This window comes from Myotis myotis, unplaced genomic scaffold, assembly GCF_014108235.1.
Source record: "Myotis myotis isolate mMyoMyo1 unplaced genomic scaffold, mMyoMyo1.p scaffold_m19_p_1, whole genome shotgun sequence".
NCBI lineage: Eukaryota > Metazoa > Chordata > Mammalia > Chiroptera > Vespertilionidae > Myotis > Myotis myotis.
The window spans coordinates 170392763-170414951 of record NW_023416313.1 but is presented as its reverse complement, the minus strand read 5'-3'; the positions used below and the strand labels follow the sequence as shown (position 1 = coordinate 170414951).

At 38.5% G+C, this 22189-nt stretch overlaps 1 protein-coding gene across 5 annotated transcripts in view; it reads left to right on the top strand.

Annotated features, from left to right (window-relative positions):
* The window catches only part of WDR72 (WD repeat domain 72), a 207305-nt gene that overhangs the window by 100963 nt on the left and 84153 nt on the right, over positions 1–22189 (top strand). For all 5 annotated transcript variants that reach the window (XM_036302003.1, XM_036302014.1, XM_036302037.1 and 2 more), the window contains 3 exons: positions 9039–9856; positions 12802–12893; positions 16878–16957. In XM_036302003.1, coding sequence (XP_036157896.1) covers positions 9039–9856; positions 12802–12893; positions 16878–16957 — 990 coding nt within the window. The remainder of the gene's footprint in view (positions 1–9038; positions 9857–12801; positions 12894–16877; positions 16958–22189) is intronic.

Below are 22189 nucleotides of genomic sequence, written 5' to 3'. Positions count from 1 at the left end.
TGAACTCTTTAATGGTATAACAAAATGACATATAGATTCATGCTTGGTTGAAGTGTGTTTTGAAACAACCTTGGTGGAGCACATTCTAACAACTGAACCAACTTTTTAAAAGTTTCACCTTGAAATTCTATTTCAAAGAATTTTTAAGAGAACCAGGAAAGTGGTCTATGATTTTAGGCACAGGTGTGTTCAGAGAAGGGATAGAAAATAGTGGTTTCATTTGTGACTATGGAGAAATGGCTTATTTATAGAACACTTTTGTTCTTTTCCAAATTACCCCAGCCTCTGCATCAATAAGATTTTGAAGAGACATAGTTCAAAGTCAAGGCAATGATATCTGAATATACCAGGAGCCAAGAGTGGGGGCAGCCTGAGTGAAGCTCTGGGCAGATCGGAGCCCCCTGACCAAAGCAATCTGTTACAGAGCAGGTTGACTCTTGACTGACCCTGTAATTAGGTGCTTAAATGGGCTAGTGTTGTGAGACACTTATTTCTCACTTAGGCGACAGTTTTTTAAGTGAATTTCTCTGGTCACACAGAGGTTAGAGATGGGTTTACGGAAAAGTGCAGAGCTAACACCCAAAGGCCGAATTCCAAGTTACTGTAAACAAAAGTGAACTTGATAATGATTTTTAAAAATGTGCCCAGTTTTATTTGTGGTTTTTTTTTTTTTTTTTCAAGAAGACCTGGAATAACATCTTCAATCACTATGTTTTAGTACTTTATAGTTACTAGAGAAAGCCATGAACTCAGTACATTTACCCTCAATGGTTATGTGACTCAGCTTATCCAGCACGTTTAGGCTCAATAAAGTATTTTGTAAAAGTCCTCATACTCTGTGTAATCTTACCAGAACAAATTTTGCTGATGTCATGCACTGAGATTGAGGCAGGCTCAGCTTTTTAGAGATTGCAGACGATGAAAATAAGGATACTTATACATATGATGATGACAGAAGGTAAATGTTGGGGGAAAAACATGTCATGAGACATCCAAGGAAAAAGCAAGGTTACAGTTAGAAGGGGGCATTAGAAAAGGTTTATGAGGTTAAGTCAATTGGGGGAAATGAGCTTTCTTTCTTTTTTTAAAATAGATTTTTATTGATTTCAGAGAGGAATGGGAGAGGGAGAAAGAGATAGAAACATCCATGATGAGAGAGAATCAATGATCAGCTGCCTCCTGCACACCCCCACTGGGGATTGAGCCCACAACCTGGGCACATGCCTTTCACTGGAATCGAACTTGGGACTCTTCAGTCCGCAGGCCAACACTCTATCCACTGAGCCAAACCGGCTAGGGTGAAATGAACTTTCTTTAAGGGTAGAATTTCTGTTGATGGTGTTAGGGCATTCTCAATGTGAGAAGATACACTGAGGCAGAGAAATCAGAAAAGGCTGAGAGGCCAAGACAAACTATCAACAGCAGAGGAGCCAGGCAGCAGTGCCAAGTACTGATTGCAATTAGAAGAGGAGGCTGGGAAAGTATTCGAGTGAGAGGAACTAGCCAGCCGTGGGCAAACTACGGCCCGCGGGCCGGATCCGGCCCGTTTGAAATGAATAAAAAAAAAAAAAAAAAAAAAAAAGTACCCTTTTATGTAGTGATGTTTACTTTGAATTTATATTAGTTCACACAAACACTCCATGCTTTTGTTCCGGCCCTCTGGTCCAGTTTAAGAACCCATTGTGGCCCTCGAGACAAAAAGTTTGCCCACCCCTGGGACTGTCAGCTGCATGCTGCAGGGACTCTGTCTTGCTCACCATTGAGCCTTTCACACATGGCACAGCAGCAGCATATAGATGTTTAGTAAACATTGGATGGATGGATGGATGGATGGATGGATGGATGGATGGATGGATGGATGGCTGAATGATAAAATGTTAAGGTGAGGACTTGGTGTGAGAGGCATTGAAGAAAGAGAGAACTTAAGAAGAGAGGAGGGAAGAATGCTATCCATATTTAAGCCTGGTTCCCTGAGAGAATGCTGCCAGGCGTGTCAGGAGATGGAGTAGATTTTCTTAGCTACAAGGCTGGTGTGGCAGTAACCATGGTTTAATAAGCATGCTTTAGAGCACAAATAATACCTTCTTGGTAGTTACAAAATTTTATGACTTTTCAATACGTTTCCCTGTAATTTGGTGAAAAGCATTGGCAAACAGGAAACTGTGATGAGTAGACAATATCAAATCCTGATCACAAATCTAGAAGGCTATCTGTTGTACCTGTGATTATCACTTTTCCTGACTTCCAGGGCCATGTTTAAATAAGCCTTTACCATGATGCAATGGAGTGGAAAGGTCATGGTTCCTGGTGTCATTTTTCTGGTTTAGGAGAATCCTCTGTTGTCTGACTGGTAGGACAGGAAAGCCCTGCTGGTCTGGAAATTAGACCTAGGCATCTCTCTCCTACTCCGTATGGCACAGGGGACATCAGGCAGTTACGGATCTGCCTTTAGGGAGCCCGCACGGTGGTGCTGAATTTTTCTCATCTCACCCCTGTCTAATGTTACAGTAAGAGATTGGACATACATAGTTTCAGAATTATTCCTAGCTTTTTGTTGGTGAGGTGAGAGTGAGGCTGAAGTTTACTCTTACTCCTTTTAGTCTTCAAGGGAAACAAACTGCTTTCATTAGTGTTGTTTTCCTGGTTGTGTAGGAGATATAAGGTCTTATGAGTTTTCTTAAATACTACTATTTGTAAAATAATTGATTTTATTAGTAGCCAAAAGAATCAGACATGAATCCTGCTCTCAAGTAAGTCATACAAGAAGATATAGGCTATCATTCCTGGATTGAAGCTGTCTCCCTCTTTGGGGAAGATTAAATTTCATGCATGAAAATGTTCATGACTAAGGCTACAAGTGAATTGCTAAAGAGTTGAGAGAGGAAAGAGAGAATATGGGACTGGAGTGGGTGAAAATGCAAACCATAGGAGGTCGGACTTGGGCTAGAGCTTGAGACTAGGAGGATGCTGTTAAGGTAACAAGTAGAGGCAAAGACTCACATGTGAGAATGACAAACACGTAGGAGGGTCAGCTAGAGAAACCTGATCAAATGCCAGAAGAGGGTGGTAAACTTAGCCAGGAAAGAGAGAAAGGACTTGACTGGACACCAGAACTTGTCTAATGAATGAGGATGGGCCTTTATGTTAAAAAGGGAGGAGGATTTGGCTCTGATTTTATATGTAACCAGTTCATTAGTGAATATGTTCATGTAAGGATGACTCTTCCGTATATATCACAGTGAATATGCTCATTAAATAAATGCTTAGCTAATGAGGCCTCCTTATATATCTTAGACGTGACAAATAAGAAATATTATTCCAGTCTTTGAAAACTTTGAGTGGATACTGTCATCTGAAGAATCAGAAAAAATAAGCTTGAAACACTGACTTGGTTATTTACATATAGGTAATTGTGAACAAGTTAGTTCTCTGTTCGTTATTTCCCTTCATTAGAGGGGAGGGGATCAGATTAGATCATTTTTAAACTCTTCTTGCTCTAGCATAACTAAATATGTAAAATGTTTTTGTAGCTATTATCTATGATTTCTCACTTAGTATTTAAATATTTGTACTAGGTATTGTACAAAGTCACAAAAGTGAGACGATGAAGGTAGTTTTAAGCAACAGTTTTACCACATGTGTTTTATGGTTGTGGTAGGTTGGGTAGGTGAAATCCTTTACAACTAATTCAGTGGGGGAATCCACTGTGTTTTCAGAAGGAAGTTTTATCAGAACATGGTGTGAGTGCATTTCTACCTCCAAAAGCAGGGGTTAAAACCAGCCAAGTTTAACAATTTTGTCTTTCTGAGTCAGGAAGAGGTACAAGCTGAACACCATAGAATGAAAGAAAAAAAAAATGAATAGTCTCTCTCTCTCTATCTATCTATCTATATATATATATTCAGACCTATTACATTTTTCCTATAAACTTCTGAGCCTTTTGTTTTTCCTTGTTATATGTATATTGCCTTGTTGAGAGTTTGTATTTTGTCTTGTTAACTTCAGTTTTACTGGTCATTTATTCTTGAATCTTGTGGGGAGTAGAGAAGTAATGTCTGTCCACTGGCCATCTGGGATTCTACTTGCTGACTTTCTGATTCAGAAGCTTTTCCCAAAGTATGTGCACTCCACAGCTCAGCTCTGTGTGCCTCGTCCTCCTGGCCACCTGTTGTTCATAGCATTCACATGTAACTATGTCAGTACCCCTTTCCTCCCAGCCTCACCAACGGTCAGAGGTTGGAGTGGAAGGCTGTCCTTTCCTGCTCCTCATGAGCTCTCAAGATTGTAAAGGCCTCCTCTCTGCCTCAACCTGGAACTTCAGAGAGTAGGACTCAAAGTGATGTGATACTAGGCAAAATACCAGCACCTTCTCTAAGAGCCTGAACAACACATTTTGGATAATTATCTATAAGGCGATCAAAGAGCATTCTATATATAACATGTGAACTAATACAATTTATATTTAACCCTTACATTAAAATTTTTCTAAATTAAACTTATTGGAGTGACATCTACACTAATAAAAGACAAACATGCAAATTGACTGTACCTTCGCTATGCCTTAAGCCACGCCCACCAATCAGAGCAACTGTATGCAAATTAACCCAACCAAGATGGCGGCCAGCAGCCACGGAGCTGGAGCGATCAGAAGGCTTGGTTGCCCCAATGATGGAGAAAGCCAAGCTTCCCACCTGCCACGGCCTGGCTCTGAGCTCCACTCAAAGCAACAAAGTTTCAATTATAAAAGGTAAATAAACCCCAGATACCTGCTTTCAGCCGGCTGTGGCCACGGAGCTGGAGCAAGCAGGAGGCTTCCCTCCTGCCCACCCTGGCCAGCTCTGAGCTCCTCTCAAGGCTACAAAACTTCAATTATAGAAGGTAAATAAATTCCAGAATAAAAAAAAAAAGGAAAAAAAGGAGAGGCTGGGAGCTTCCGTCACCGGGGGGCTTGGCCGGCCTGAAAATGGCCCTCAGCCTTTCACCCAGACTGGCCAGGCACCCCAGTGGGGACCCCCCACCCTAAAGGGGGTGTAGCCAGCCTGAAAACAGCCATCATCCCCTCACCCAGGCTGGCCAGGCACCCCAGTGGGGAGCCCCACCCTGAAGGGGATGTGACCAGCTGCAAACAGCCATCATCCCCTCACCCAGGCTGGCCAGACACCCCAGCGGGACCCCCATCCTGATCCGGGACACCCTTCAGGGCAAACCAGCCAGCCCCCACCTGTGCACCAGGCCTCTATCCTATATAATAAAAGGGTAATATGCAAACTGACCCTAACAGCAGAACGACTGGGAATGACTGGTCACTATGACACACACTGACCACCAGGGGGCAGACACTTAATGCAGGAGCTGCCACCTGATGGTCAGTGCACTCCCACAGGGGGAGCTCTGCTCAGCCACAAGCCAGGCTGATGGCTGCCAGTACAGCGGTGGTGGTAGGAGCCTCTCCTGCCTCCTCAGCAGCGCTAAGGATGTCTGACTGCAGCTTAGGCCTGCTCCCCGCTGGCAAGTGGACATCCCCCGAGGACTCCCGGGCTGCCAGAGTGATGTCTGACTGCCAGCTTAGGCCCAATTCCCCAGGGAGCGGGCCTAAACCAGCAGGTAGTCATCCCCCAAGGGGTCCCAGACTCTGAGAGAGCACAGGCCAGGCTGAGGACCCCCCCCCCTCGAGTGCACAAATTTCTGTGCACCGGGCCTCTAGTTGGTTAATAAGAGTATAAGTCTCAAGTATTTGCAGTGACATACATTAAATTAAATAGTTATATTCTTATATTTAATAATTTGTTCTAGACTTTTTTATTATAACCATATTGATGAATGTCTCTAAAATTCTTCCATTATATTGATGGTTTAGATATGCTTTATCATTGTAGAGGTAATATAGTCATATTTATATTTTTGTAGAACATTATTCAGTCATGACTTAGCAGCAGGATACTATTAATAGAATTCTTGTCTGAGGACTATATTTTATATAGATATCATAAATATAAATAAGCATAAGATTTACTATACCCTTTTCTAGACATTAATAAATATTGTATATGCCCAATCTATAATAATAAAAGTATAATATGCTAATTAGACTGGACATCCTTCTGGATGACCTTACGGATGAAGCCAGGACTGCAAGGGAAGCCCAGGTCGCAGGTGCCTGCTGGAGGCTGGAGGCTGGAGGAAGCCTGGGTCCCGGTAGCCTGCCAGCGGCTGGAGGGAAGCCTGGGTCCTGTGTGCCAGTGAAGCCGGTGTTGGCAGCCAGAGGAAGGAAGGCCTACTCTTGCACAAATTTCCTGCATGGAGCCTCTAGTCTATCCTATATAATAAAAGGCTAATATGCAAATAGACCGAACAGCAGAATGACCGGTCACTATGACATGCACTGACCACCAGGAGGTAGACGCTCAATGCAGGAGGTGCCCCCTGGTTTTCAGTGTTCTCCCACAGGGGGAGTGCCACTCAGCCAGAAGACCTGAGCTGTGCTCATGGCTGGTGAGTGCAGTGGCGGTGGCGGAAGCCTCTCCCACCTCCCTGGCAGTGCTAAGAATGTCTGACTGGTGGCTTAGGTCCACTCGTGGGGAGTGGGCCTAAGCCATCAGTCAGACATCCCTAGAGAGCTCCTGGACTGCGAGAGGGAGCAGGCCAGGCTGAGGGACACCCCCCTACCCCCACCGAGTGCACAATTTTTTTTCACCGGGCCTCTAGTAATACAGCATATAAGAACTTAAGAATTAATATTATGGGCATTTATAGTTATTCTTTGTTACTTATGTCAAAATAATGGTAAATACTCTTTTCAAAGTTGTTTGATGACATGACTTTAACAATATACTCACTGCTTTTTAAAAGAAAAAAAAATTCAGTGATGACAGGCTAGAGTTATAATATTTCATCATTTTAGTATAATAAAATATAATAATGTTTTATATTTATAATTTAATAGAATTATTTCCAAATGGGAAACAATGCTATAGTGTGCTAAATAAATTTGGAGTAGCATTTATGATTCGAAAAGAATGTAAAATGTCCAGTTGCTCCTGAGGCTTATGGGACCATATTTCAGGACAGATGTGTTTATAGCAGTGCCATGGGCCTACTGTGGCTGTGTGGACCACCAAATAAGAAGATGAAACCCAACCAAGCAATGTGTGGTGTTTCTAGAGTCATTGCTATGATTTTCATTGGCTCAGTAATTGAGGAGGTTCAGCTACTACAGCCAGAGAAGATGATAGCTTTAGTAAAGTAGAAGTTTATGGGAGAGCTAAATGCATGGCTTATGTATTTCTTATATGCATTAGACATTGCACAATAAGATAATGTAAGAAACTCTTTTTACTAAATGAATAGGTAATGAATGGTATTACTATCTTAATTTCACTTCTTGATTACTACTGGTTATAAACATTTTTCATATGTTAATTTTAATGTGAATTGCTATTGATGCCATTTGTCCATTTTCAGTGTGTATAGTGTTTATTTTTAGTTTTCAGAAATTATTTATTAATAATTATACTAATCCTTACACTATCTTATTGGTAGAAAAAATGTGTTTTTGTCCAAGTAATAGGATTGTATAAAACCAAAACCCATTCTGGACTTTTATCTTTAAAATTTTTTAATGATTTGTTTTTCAAATTTTCTTTTTTATGATTATAAACTAAATGTCATCAGTGGAAAAAAAGAAATCCGAAACCTAAATTTAAAAAACCTCAACATATAGAGATTATTTTAACTTCACTTTCTAATTAAGTTATTAACATTTTAGTGCATGTCCTTCATGAATATAAATGTACATATTATATGTATAAATTTATATATGTCAATATGTAAATATATCAATACATTCATACACACATGGCTTTATTAGAAGGGTATTACTTCTCTGCCTTATAGAACACATTTTTCCCAGTAAATATAGTTTTACACCATTATTTCAAAGTATTTGAATGGTATGCTATTATATACATATGCTAATTATTTATTCAACAAATACTTATTATGACACTAATAGTGGCCCAGCTGGCATGGTGAAGTGGTTGAGTGTCAACATATGAACAAGGAGGTCATGTTTGATTCCTGGTCAGGGCACATGCCCGGATTGTGGGCTCGATCCCCAGTGTGGGCCATGCAGGAGGCAGCCCTCTCCCTCTACCTTCCTCTCTGAAATCAATTGATGTTTCTATTTCCCACTCCCTCTACCTTCCTCTCTGAAATCAATTTTCTTTAAAATACCCTAATAATGCTGTAGAGGAGCACTGGGAATAAAGCAACATACAAAACTCCTACAAAGGTGAAGTTTGAATGCTATTGGAGAAAATGTACAGTAAACAAATAAATATTGTATATAAAATAAGTACTAGGAAGGAAAAAAGGAAGATGATAGAAAGTAGTAGGTTGGCATGAGGGGATGAGGTACTTTAGGAAGGCCTTTTCAAGGAGCAGGGACCTCACTGAAGTATGGGATCCCCCATGCCAATATTTAGGGCAAAATCATTTTAGGCAGAGAAAGAACAAGGTGTACCTTTAAAAAAAATAAAAACAATTTGACATTGATTAACATTTAGATTACCTCCAACTATTTAAAAATTTAAATAAAATGTTAAACAAGTTTGGAGAGACCATTCTTCTTAAAGATTTTCTAAATTTTTACATGTATTCTAACTGTTCTCCTTAATTTTCAAACTTATTTTTCCACTGTTGTATGTCTTCATAACCATACTGATAGGAAGATGTAAAAGTGTATATGAAAGGATGTCAATCTAATGCCATTATATTCCATGGGTTCTAATTTATATTTTTTAAAAGAAAAACAAAAGTTTAAGAAAGAAAAAAAATGGTGTAAGTATATTAGAATATAGAATGTTTAGAGGGGAATTTTTATAAGTAATACAAAAAAATCAAAATGACTTGCCATTACTTGTACTGCTACTTAATACTTTCTGTTTATGCCATTTTAACCCCATGGGACTTTTAGTAAAATCACTTAAGAATAAGGACTTCAACACATAAAGTTTTGTGTTTCTTTCAATCTCCTTCAGATTGCTGATGTCAAGTCTTTCTCAGGTCCTTTTAATGTCCTGCCTGTGAAGACAAAATGGAGTAACATTGGCTTTCATATCCTTCTGTTTGACTTGGAAAACCTTGTTGAACTTCTGCTGTCAACGCCAGCCTGCGACAATGACCCTTCCAATTCATTCTATGGCAGTGAGATCCTGAGAAGAGCCAAAAGTACAGTTGAGAAGAAAACATTGACGCTGAAAAGAAATAAAACTGCCTGTGGTTCTCTCTCAGCAGAGGCACAAGCCAAGCCTGTGAGCGAAGCCCCAGCCCAAGGAGATAATTCCATCGTGGTCTTAGAAGAATATGATGGAATTAAAAGGCAGAAGAAAATGAAGAGCTCCAAAAAGACACACCCTAAGCCGTCAAGAAAATTTGATGCCAACCTCATAATAGATGCAGCCAAATTGCTCCTATCTTGCCTTTTGCCGTGGGGAGTGGATAAAGAATTAGATAACCTCTGCATTAAACATCTCAATATTTTGAAGCTTCAGGGTCCCGTGTCTTTAGGACTTGCTTCAAATGAAGATCACTTCTCACTGATGCTGCCAGGTTGGGATTTATGCAATGCCGAAGTGAAGAAAGACTACTCAAAAGTCAATTTGTTTTCCAGAAAAGTGTTGGAATTGTCAAACAAATACACATCCACTCTTCCAAATCAAGCTGGGATGCCAAGAGGGCTGGAAAATAATTGTGACGCTTTGCATGAGTCAAACACTATAATTTATTTATTGAGAAGACTATTTTTAGTTAACAAATTAGTTAACATGCCTGTAGACTTGGCATATGGAATTGATAGGTAAGGCATGCCTAGAGATTTTGACTATTCTTATTTGGGATATTTTAAAAATTATCATTATTTGTTGTATTCAACTCTCTAGCCTTTCTCCTTCTTTTCTTCATTTACACGAAGAATGAATATGCAACAACTCCTTTAGCTTCAAACACATTTAAAAAAACCTTTCTTTTAATTTTTGGGATTGGAGGATAATTTGAGTAATAAATTTGTTTTAAAATATATTTGTTCAACAAATAACCCTTGTTCTCATAATATGTGCCAGGAAAATCAGAGTGCTAGGTGCTGAATGATTCAATAAATAGATAGATGATATATACTTACATACATACAAACAACCTTGAAATACATTGCTGTTGCTATGAATTAAATATGAACAAAGAACATTTAAGTAATCCCCTATAATGACATGTTTTATATATCACTAGAGGCCCAATGCACAAAATTTGTGCAAGGGGTTCGGCTCTGGCCCCCACCTGCTGTCGCAGCCGGGGGCCTCTGCCACCTCTGCCGTGGCCCCCACCCGCTATGGCTTTGTCCAGAAGGAATGACGTCCGGAAGGATGTCTGGTCTAATTAGCATATTACACTTTTATTATTATAGATAAGGAAAGGAAAAATTTGAAAATTTAATTCCTCAAATCCCACCATTTAATGTATACTTTGGCATTTTAAAATAGAAGAGACCATCAGTAATTAATTTGTAGAAAGTACAGTTTAGTAATAATAACTGTTTTGTTTTTTTTAGTGCTTCGTATCTGCTGGTCACCATGGAAGCCCTTTACATACATGATTTTATTTAGAATTCACAGCAAAGCTGTGCAATAGGCCCTATTATTTTGCTCATTGTATAGGTGACGATATTAAGGCTTATGAAGAGAAGATACCAACCCCAAGATTAATTCAGCTTCTTGGAGTCTGATTCAAGGCTGAGTACCAGTCTCATTCCAAAGCCTGATTAATCACTCACTTTGACTCTGAATGTCTACCCTCTCCCACTGCTAAAATGCAATGCAGTTTTTCATAGTCTGATATTAGAAGATTTAATTCAATCATCAGCCTATAGGGGAAATAAACATAAATTTCTCATTTGGGTATGAGCTCATTTAAATGATAAAAATAATGCACCTGAAATACATAGAAAACATTGAAGTAAAATAAAATAAAATAAAATAAACTAGAAAAAACATTTGTAATACAGGTGTTTTAGGTGGTCTGTGTAAAGAGAATAATTAGTGTGAGATAAAACCATCTAGGAAGCCATTCCAGAAGAGATGCTGTTTGATCTACCCAGTACATGGTGGTAAATGGTCCTTGACATTTATGTTCTTTGATAAGAGCTCAATTCAACAAATACCTGTGCCAGGCACTGTATAATGGCCAGAGTTCCTGTCCTCAGTGGACTTACAGTCTGGTAACAAAGCAAGTCCCTATGGATTATGCAGGATTCAGTATTATACTTCCTTCCATTATAATGCTTTTTTGTGCTACTGGGTTTTCCATGTTCTGTTCATAGCCCTAACAATGAGAAAACAGACTGGTAAATTTTAGTTCTTTACTATCCTCTATTTCTTCTACTTATTTATTTATTTTTAAAAATTCAGATAGGCTTCATTTACTTTTCTTTCTATTACTAAGAAAATTACATAGTACCTAAAGTCTGGTTAAAAATAAAATGCAGGCAGCCAGGAGCCCGAAAACCGAGGAATTCATCCTGATTTTATTGTTAACTAGCCATGTGCCTTTGTACTAGTCACTTAACCCTCTGGGCCTTGCTTTCCTTATTTTAAAATGAGGTGGGTGGGATAGGTGATCGTTAAGATTTCTTCAAATTATTAAAAACTTGGGCTGCTACAAAAGTATATTTGTTTGCCTAATTGTGATCCCACAGAGCAGGTGAGGGACTTAGTTATTGTTTGTCAGAGATGTTTATTCTGAGTTTGTTTCTGATTACCAAGTACAGAGTACAGGATGTGTCTCAAGCCCACTGGGGGAGATGATAGACTGGCACTAGGCCTTCCCTTAAAATCGGTAGCACAGCCCTGGACAAGTGGCTAAGGTGGAGCATCATCCCGTACACTGAAAGGTTGTGAGTTTGATCCCCGGCCAGCACGTGTACAGGAGGCAACTGATCCATGTTTCTCTCTATCTCTCTCTCTAAAATTAATTTAAAAAGCCATATCCTCAGGTAAGGATTAAAAAAAATTATTAGCACACATTAGCAAATTCTTTATAGAATTCTTAATTTAAACATCCAATGGAGGTGTCAGGATTAGAGACTGCTACCCTCAATCAGTCGCTTCAGATTTGATATTTTGTTAGAGAATGCATGTCCTTTGTCAGGAAATCAAAATAATGTGCATTAGATGTGTCACCAGATCCTCCAACAAGTTTGACCATTTCACTAACATTTCCCTGTGATTGTGAAGGTTGAGAAGTCCTTGTCTGCTTAACAATCAGGTGCATGATGTAGCTGGATTTTAAGGAAACAGCTAACTGCCTCTGAGCACACACTTGGGCAGTCTCTGAAAGCTGCTGAGTCACCGCATTGGAGCACAGCCTGCCTTCTGCACATCCCCACGGCACCTGGGGAGAAATCTTTGGCTGATGTCAACATATTAGGATTAAAAATAAATGTTAATTTTGCATTAGCCACAAATTGCATGACCTAAATTAGCAAGCCCTTCTGTAAAAGTAGATCACAAGACAATACTGATAAACTAAAATTCAGAATTCAATTGGGATTAAGGTGTTAGGTAGGAGAAATATGAGGGAATACGATTCATCAAAGAGATTAATGTGGAAGACATTGCTAAAAATAATCTGTGTTCACTTCCCAAATTTGTTAAATTGGTCATACACTCATATGTTTCATTTATTTAATCCATTTTTCAAAATATTTTTATATATTTTCAATAATATACTTTAAATCTTTTTTTGTTTCAATAGCTCTTTCAAATTGGATTCTGTGCATAACAAAGTGAAAAGTCCTGGGAATGATATTTTGCATATTTCAAGCTTCTACAGTTACCTACGAAATGGTAAAGTTACAGATATAATCTGTTTTGTTTTGTTTTTATTTCTATGACATAAAATAACTAGTATTTCTATAACTGAATAGCACTCTACAATTTAGAATAAACAATGTGTCTTTTTATTATATTATTTAGTCTACATTTCACATGGTTATATGTTTGTATTCTGCCAATATTGAAATATATGTGAACATTCTTAAAAGTATGTCTTTTTTTAAAATTAGCCTTATGCATGTCTTCTTTTTAAAATACTATTATACTTTTTTATTGATTTCAAAGAGGAAGGGAGAGGGAGAGAGAGATAGAAACATCAATGAGGAGAGCGAATCATTGATTGGCTGCCTCCTGCACGCCCCCTACTGGGGATCAAGCCCGCAACCAGGGCATGTGCTTCTGACCGGAATCAAACTCGGGACCCTTCAGTCCGAAGGCCGACGCTCTATCCACTGAGCAAACCAGCTAGGGCACATCAGTATCTTTATTACCACATAAGTGATTATTACACTAGAGAATGTTAGCGCTATTTCAGAAGTCATATAATGGTCCTTGAAATCTGTGACAATCTTGCTCTTTAGATTCATCCAAAAACCTGCTTCTTCACATCTTTGACATCTCAGTAAGTGGCAATTCTATCCTTCCAGTTGTTAAGGCCAAAAACTTTGAGGCCATTTTGATGTTTCCCTTTCTCTCACACTCCAGATCTAACCTTTTAGTAATCACCTTGGTTATACCTTCAGAATATATCCCAGGTTTTGACTGCTTCTCTCCACTATAGAACCACCCTTCATGATCCTTAATCACCTCTTGCCTTGATGACTACAGAGGCCTCCTAACCACCCCTCTGCTCCTATTTTTCATTCCTACATTCTATTCCCAACCAGGCAACCAGAGTGACCTATTAGAAACAAGGTCAGAACCTCATGTTTCTGCTTAAAAACCTTTCAGTGGCTTCTGTGTCACTCTGAATAAAAGCCACAGTGTTTAGGATAACTCACAAGGCCCTATATATAGAAGAACCTATATAACCTGGCTTTTCTGCCTACATCATTGCTCACACTCCCAACTGACCTCATCTCTTGATACTCATTTCCTGCTTCCCATAGGCCAGCTACACTGGTCTTTTTACTCAGACCCAAACATGACAGGCAGGTCTAAGGGCCTTCGTATTGGCTGTTTCCTCTGCCTGGAATTCTTTCCCCAGATTCCAGAGGTCAGCCTGCTGCCCCTCACCTCCACCACACATCCTTCAATTCTTGCTCAAATGCCATTTCATCATTGAAGGTGTCATCCCTTCTCCCAGCAACCCTACCCCTTTCCTTGTTTTACTGTTTTCCGCAATCCTTTTCACTACCTGACATACTATATATCATTTTTTAAATTTGTCATCCACGCCTGGCTAGTAAAACGTAAGTTCCATGGGTTTTCCTTTTGTTTTTATGACAGCTTTATGCACTGCTATGTTCCCAGTTCCTAGAGCAATGCCTGCAAAGAATTAGGTAAATATGCTTGAATTAATGGATGAATAGTTAAAAGGACAGTGGTTTTGGAGATAGCTAAGGTTCAAGATCCAGTTCTGCCACTTACTGTTTCTGTAACTTTACTTCTTCAAAAGCTGTATTTAGTGCATTTGTAAAGTTGGAATAATAGTGTTCATGTTGCCTCCAAAGTCACATAGTATATTATTGCTACATTGGAATGGCCTGAACAGCAACACATGCAGACCCTCATAGGGCTACTGAAAAGAATATTTGGGATATTTTAGAGTGGGAGTTTATTAATAGCTTCAGTTACTGAGTGACTGGTATTTTGAAAGAATTATGCTAAAAATTTTGCATATATTATCTCAATTAATATATAAAGGACACTATATAGTAGAAGGAACTATCTCTGTTTTACCCTTAGAGAAACTGGAGGTCAGGGAACTTAGATGACTTACTTATCATCATAAGCACAGGGGCCAGATTCTAGTCCAACTCTGTCTTATTCCAAATCCCTTGCTCTTCCAGTATGTCAGGCCACTCTCACATCTAAGATTATTAGTAATGTTCTCCTGATATGGCCCCATTCGGGTTGCCTATTTTTTTCCTTCGGTAGTGGTTCTTGTTAGGGTAGTTATTCTTGTTTTCATTTTTTTATTAGACTAGGAAATGGATTAGAATTTGAGGCATAACATAGGTGGTTTCTGCAGAGACCAAGAGACTTGCTAACCAGAGCCAGGGAGCCCCAGACTTTCCTGTGGCTGCCGAAACCACACAGCCTGAGCAACTAGTGCTATTTCTGATGCATCCCTGATGTTTGGAGTTGGCCTTTATAGCATTTACAACCCAGTTAGGTAATAAGGAAATGTTGTTGTGTGTTTTAATAATTGAAAGATGAGAGGTAGAAGGAAAGGAGGGATTTACTTCGTGTTATTAATTCTATAATCAACGCCTGAAGAATAAAATTACACTGTGGCACTCATTCTAAAGGGTTGACAGGAGCCAATACCCACTTCTGTCAGCAAGAATGGTGACTAGGTAATAGTGGTAAACCTGGGATGTTTTCTTTTTATCTTTCCCCCTTCAGTTGCAATTAATTCTTTAACTCACTGACATTGCCAAGAAAAGTTGGCTCTCATCTCCACCTCATATTAAAATTTAATGTCACATGAAAGTGCACTGTGAAGTACCCCCTGATGCCAGTAAGCAGTTACAGTTGAGACCAATACTTCGCTTTGATGGTAGAGTCACTGGGTCAACAAAAGGAGAGAGATCAAAAAAGTGTCCTCTTACCTGCTGTGCTCATGAAGAAATGGAAAATATGACTTCAAAATCATAGTGCTCTCTCATACTTGCATGTTTTATGCCCTGATCTTGGTCATTTCAAATTCACATTATATGTTCCATCAGGAAAAATGATGATATTAATGAGTTATAAGTTTCTTATGTATTGTATATATTTCTTTCATGTTCTCAATTTATATTATATTCAATACCTTCTAGCACATTTCCCTTGACCACTGATGTAATGCACACATACATATATCTATTATTATTTAAAATGGTGATTTAATGAAATACATATTAGACTAATACTAATTTTAAAAGTTGATAGCAGGATTTCAGACCTATATAATACATTTATTTAAATAGACAATCATAGTCATTTTTCTCTCCAGCGCAAGCCCTTGTTGTTTTTATCTCATTCAGTGATCTGGTGCCTAGATAATATATTTTACCCATCAGAAAGCCTAATTCATCGATTTTTCACTTAGATGATAATATGTACATTTTCAATTAATGAAAAGGTACTTATTAAGTGCTTTTTGTGTAGGAAACTGCTGGACACTCTATAGATCAATTTAAATAAACCAAGCCCTAGCTCACTCTTAAAATTTCACACTGAACATTAAGGCAAATGGATAGAAAGGAGATTCAAGAGGGCAGCCTTAAAAGAAACAATACATAACAAAATGAGGCAAATTAAAACCGAAGTGCTGTACCTATTGATCAGAGTAGCAGAGCTGGGTGAGGACAAATCAAGGGAAGTCTTTTATATGATTTCTGCATGATAGATGCAATGTACAATTTCAGGAACTGTTTGCATTAAGAAGGAATTATAAAATTTGGTGATCTGTTTGGGTGGGAATATTAGTAGTCATTGCATTTTGTTGGCAAAAAAGGGTACAAGGATGGGTTTAAGGTATAAAGATGCATTTGATTTAACATAGATATGTATTAGTATAATTATTATAAATACATAAATTAATGGTTTTTGACTCTCACTGTACATGAAAATCATCTGAGGTACTTTTACAGGGTATTAATGCCTGACCCACTGTCATCCTGAGACCTATTAAATCAGAATCTCTGTAAAGCTGACCCTGGGCTCCGGTGTTTATGAAAAAATGTCTCCCCAAGTGATTCTACTGTCAGCAGCTGGAGTTGAGGACCATTGAGTGCATCCATTTTGAATACTTTCAAGATATAAATGTGTTCTGTATATTTCTAGGCAAGAATGAACCTCATCTACCTGAAGCTGACATTTCTCTTTTGAAGCTAATTTCCTGTTGGAGAGACCAGTCTGTGCAGGTATGACACAGCTCATGTTCTTGATTATGGAAGAGTTTACTGATGCTGTGGTTCATGCATCCTCCCCTTTGCTTGAAAGTACGAGTGAATAGGTATGCTTGTCCTCACCCAATGTCCTCCCAGGGCATTTCATTCAACGGGACTAATGCAGAGACTAATAATGAGGGGGAAAGTGGGGAATAATATATACGAGGGTGCACCAAGTTAGGGGGTCTGAATGGAGGGAGCTAAGGAAGGGATGTTCATGGTATCAGTAACTTACTACTCATTGAAATTTCAGTTTGTGGCACAATTGTCTATTTTTCTTTTTATTTCAAAATGTCCCTAGGCTTAGGAATTTGTTAAGTGTAATTAGAAATTATTTTTCTATCCTGAGGGTACTTCATTTGGGAGCTAATTTAGAGGGCTGGTTTCCATGCCCAATTGAAGTCTTTTCTTTTTTCAGTCCGCTTTTTTAGGTCCTAAAAGTAAGTGGATAGTTTTGTACATACAAAAAATATCTGTGCATTGATTAGATGAGTACTTATTGGAACTTTGTTCTTCTTCATGAGCTTAAGGCATAGCAAATTTGCAAGACAAGAATAGCAGTAAAGACAATTAAAAATGACTATTTTGGGTACAGGAAACAAAAGAAAATTAACTCAGAACGAACTGTGGGGGTTGACACTATAAAACCAAGTAAACTCAACTGGAATGGTTATTGAAACTTGGCCATGGGGGGTTACCATGGCCAACAAGTTTCTATATGATTTGCCCTTTGCTTAACCTCTTTGCTTATCATTCTCCCTCCTATTTTTGTCATACTGAGCATCTTTATATTTCCAGAACATACAAAGCTCATTTCTGCCTTAGGTCATTACTGTTCTCTTGAGCTGGAATTTTCATTTTTCCATTCACCATTTGCTCAAAAGTCAACTTCTTAGAGAGGTCTACCCTGATTACTCCATCTAATAGTGCCACCTCCCCCTCACTGACCCCATGCCTCCAGCCACCATCACATTACCCAGTTTTCTTTTCTTTTTTGTGTGTGTGCTGTTTTTAATGGAAATTATACCTGCATTTGTTAATATATTTTTTTATTATTTCAGAGTAGAAAGGAGAGGGAGAGGGTGAGAGAGATAGAAACACCAATGATGAAAGAGAATCATTGATCAGCTGCCTCCTACACACCCCACACTGCAACCTGGGCATGCACACTGATCAGGAATGGAACTGTGTCCTCATGGTTCATAGGTCAATGCTCTATCAGTGAGCCACGCTGACCAGGCTACACCTTTATTTTTTGCTAGCTTATCTTCTGTTCCCTCACTGTTAAAGCAGCTTGCTGAGAGCAGGGGCTTGGTCTCACTCACCCCTCTTTGGCCAGTGCCCAGAAAAGCAGTAGTGACAGCAGCCAGTCAATAAGTAATGAATGAATGAATGAATGAATGAATGAATGAATAGCTATGCAAAACCTACTGTGATAATCAAATGGACATCAGTACATGTTGACTACCAGCATATTATTAATAAAGGAGTCTATCTGTTAAAGGTATGATTTTTTTTCCCTAGTAGCCAACTAATTCCACAATGGGGAAAAATCCTTAAGAAAATTAATTCAACAGACCATTTATCCTGAATTGCTCTAACTAAAGATCTTTTGTAGTTGTTAAATCGACTTTAAGATAAGTTTTAATGTGGTTTGGACATACTTGGACTAGTGGATCTTTAAGGTTCTATGATACTATGACTTTGTGCAAAATGCTGGGAGCAGGTAAAAATATTACCAGAGCATTTATGACTCACACTACAGGAAGTCCAAGCTTCACAGTTTGCCTTTCATCTCTGCCACGAGCCTGATGAATGACTCTGGAAGATAGGGTTAACTTGACTATTTTCCTCATGTGTAAAGTGGGAATGAGAATTTTTGCAAGTATCCATTTAAATGCTTCATTAAGCAGTCCTCAAATTACTAACAAAGCTGTTTATTTAAGCAGTTTGTCACATCATGTTAACTTGAATCTACTTTTCAATGTATTTTAGAAGCACTAGGTGGGAATGGAATGCTTTTGTAAAATAGAGCAAAATCCTTCTTCAGAAGTTGAATGGAGGAGGGTACCTTTAAGGGAGCAAGTAAGAAGGAATATATTTTTCAGATGAATAAGTTTATCTGGAAATTGTCTCTTTTGCTTCTCAAATAAGAAACATACCCATATTTTATCCATACTATCTATAAAATTTATCTTATTGGAATAAGGGCTGGAAAAGCAGCAGCAAGGATTTGGGGTTGCTAATTTGCATGTTTCTGAAGCTGCACTAACATACTTTGGATTTTCTAATTGAACTCTAGTGAGTGAAATATGACATCAACACCTCTAAGGCAGAGGTGTTGTGGCTTTTTTCAGGAGATGCTGCAAAGACCAGTGTGAGCCAGGTATTGGGAAAATGCTTCTATACCAGAAAATCCGGACATTGGAATTATAAACAGGCCTTGGGGGCTCTTATGAGTCTTTATAACATTCTGTGCTATTTCACAGTCTTAGTAAAAAAAAAAAAACATTAATTTTTTTAGTTTGCCTATGGCACTGTAATACTTCTAGTAATAATTACCAGTATATGGCCCAGATTTGTGGCTATCTCTTTCCAGCTAATGGATTAGTGAACCTTATTTTAAATCACTGCACAGTCCCTCATAAGAGTTTAATACTTTGTATATCTATTTCCAGAGAAACTTGCATTCAGAAGACAGCTTGATACCCGTAGTGCTTCCAATTCTAGCTCTTTATTAAAATCACAAATACTATATAAATTTTACATTTTGGGGCGTAAATTTTTCCCTACAATCTATAAAATTTATCTGCTATATTTACATAGTAGAGAAACGAAAGTATTAGTAGTTAGAAAGTATCAATAAATTCTACTTTCCAAATTTTATGTTTTTAAAGTGTTCAGGATCTATTTCAATTCCATTAGTATTTATTTAGTGCCCACTGTATACCAGATACAGTGATAATGTTATTTTAACCTACTTATAAGCTGTACAGTTTTTCTGAATTGGAACCATGCTTTATTGATTTCACACTGAGCATAAAGTATATATTTTGAGTTTGTCTCCAGCTGGGTATGCCATTCAATATTCACTTTTAAGTTTTGTGGCTCTGAGTATCCTATTCATTATGATTAGTATGTTTCATTTTGTTATTTTTACTTCCTCTTGTTTTCAATGATACTATTATTAATTATTCTTTTAATATGTATTAATAGTGAAAAATATGTCAAAAACCCCAAAATTCAACAGTTAAAAAATATGGTCATGATATATAAACCCAATAATTAGAAATGTTAGATGAAATTACATAAATCCCTATAGGTTTTAAGAAAGAATATTGATCCTGGTGGTTATAGACTTTGTATCCAATGGGATAGAGGACTTTCTAAGTCACAGTTGTGGGTGTTCCTAGAGATGACAATGATCCCAGTGAGAGGCAGCCATCCTTCCCTGGGGCATAAGGCCAAACTGCTCATTCGGAGGGGTAGGCCATAATCTGGATGGACCATGGGTCTGAGGATGTCCTCCAATAGTCTTCTGAATTACACTTATGGACAGAAGAAAGTTCCGTACAGGATCCTGTGATTGGAAGCTCTCATTCTAGACTCTCTCGGTATCAGAGACTTTGTTTTATAAGTGAGGGCGTAAAGTCCCAGAGTAGTACTGGCACTTGTCAAAGGTTGCATTTGTAGTTACTGTCATAGTTGGATCAGAAGCCCAGGCTTTCTCATCTCTTACTTAGAGCTCTTTTTACCACATCATCCACATCTTATAATCAGTGCTGTCAAATAAAATGTGACAAAATTAAAATAAAATTCATTGATGTGAAATTGTTCATGAATAATTAATATAGTTTGGTCCACTGTATGATACACATAAATAAGAATGGATCACCTATATTGTGATACAGGGTGTATGCTAGTAAACATTATTTCAAATAGTTAATATAATATCACATATTATAGCATGTAGATATTAATATCATGATTCACTGGTATCTTGATTTGTAGAACTGTTAGATTCATGGTATTCAATAACTGACACAGTGTTGAGAATCTCATCACATGATATGCATGAGTGAGCATTGTGTACCTGTACTGTGACAGGCAGTACTACAGCGTTGGTAGACATGGTATAGTAAAATCACTTCATTCATTATCCTTTTTTTCACAAGCTAACCAAGCATTTGAGTGTGAGCATTTGAATGAACAAGAACAGAGAAATGATCAGTGATCAGGAAGCCTCTGATACTTTTAGGAAGCTTCCCATATTGGAAGGTCAAGGGCCCAGGTCCTTCTGCCATAGTAGCTTAATAAGTATCTGCCATCAGCAACAGCTCTCTGAGTGTCCCTGGAGCCTAAAAGTCTCATACGCTGTCATGCCACGTAAAAGAGACTAAATAAATATTTAGATGAATACATGTTCTGTTTTTGGCATCAGCCTCTCTCCATCACCCTCGTGTTGCCCCAATGCCCCCGCCCAGGCATTGTAAGAGTAGGCTGTGGATAATGCAGAGGGGCCGGTGGCAATTGTGGAACCTGAGTCATTGGAGGACAGGGTTTAGAGGAGAAAGGAGCAGGCATGGGTGGTGGCTGTATGAAAGGTTTAACTGTCAGCCAGAGAAGGATAATAGGAAGGTGTTCCAAGGTCACCTAGATCAGCAGTGCCCTTCCTTTTCCCCTCACTTATTCAGCACTTGGCTTTCCTTGAACTTGACCTAACTCCTAGACTTTATCTCATTCCTTTCCAGAAAGAGGCCAAGGTACACCAGCTTTTTTACTCAAGGGTAGGAGGGGAGAACCTTGGCACAAGATATGCAACAAGGACAGAGGAGCAAAGCTCAGAGGACCTGTCTACCAAGTCTGTGTAGAACTTGGGATGTCATATACCAGATTGTTTATTTTAAAAATGAAGATAGTGGATTAGATGCCATGTGACAAGTATTCCCCCATCCCCTCCACCCCTCCAGTCAACCACAGGTCCTTGAGTGGGCATGTACAATAATGGGAAATTGTGCCTTGCAGTATTTTGATCTATATAAAGCCACATGCACATACACAGAGTTTAGTAAGATTTATTATTAAAGTCTTGTCTTTAACTTTTCTATATTAAGCCTAGTTTAAATCATGTGTTTTTAGCTAAATAGTGCTTTAGAGCTAGACATCGTGTGAGGAAATACACTTGTCTTTAAGAGCATTGTGACA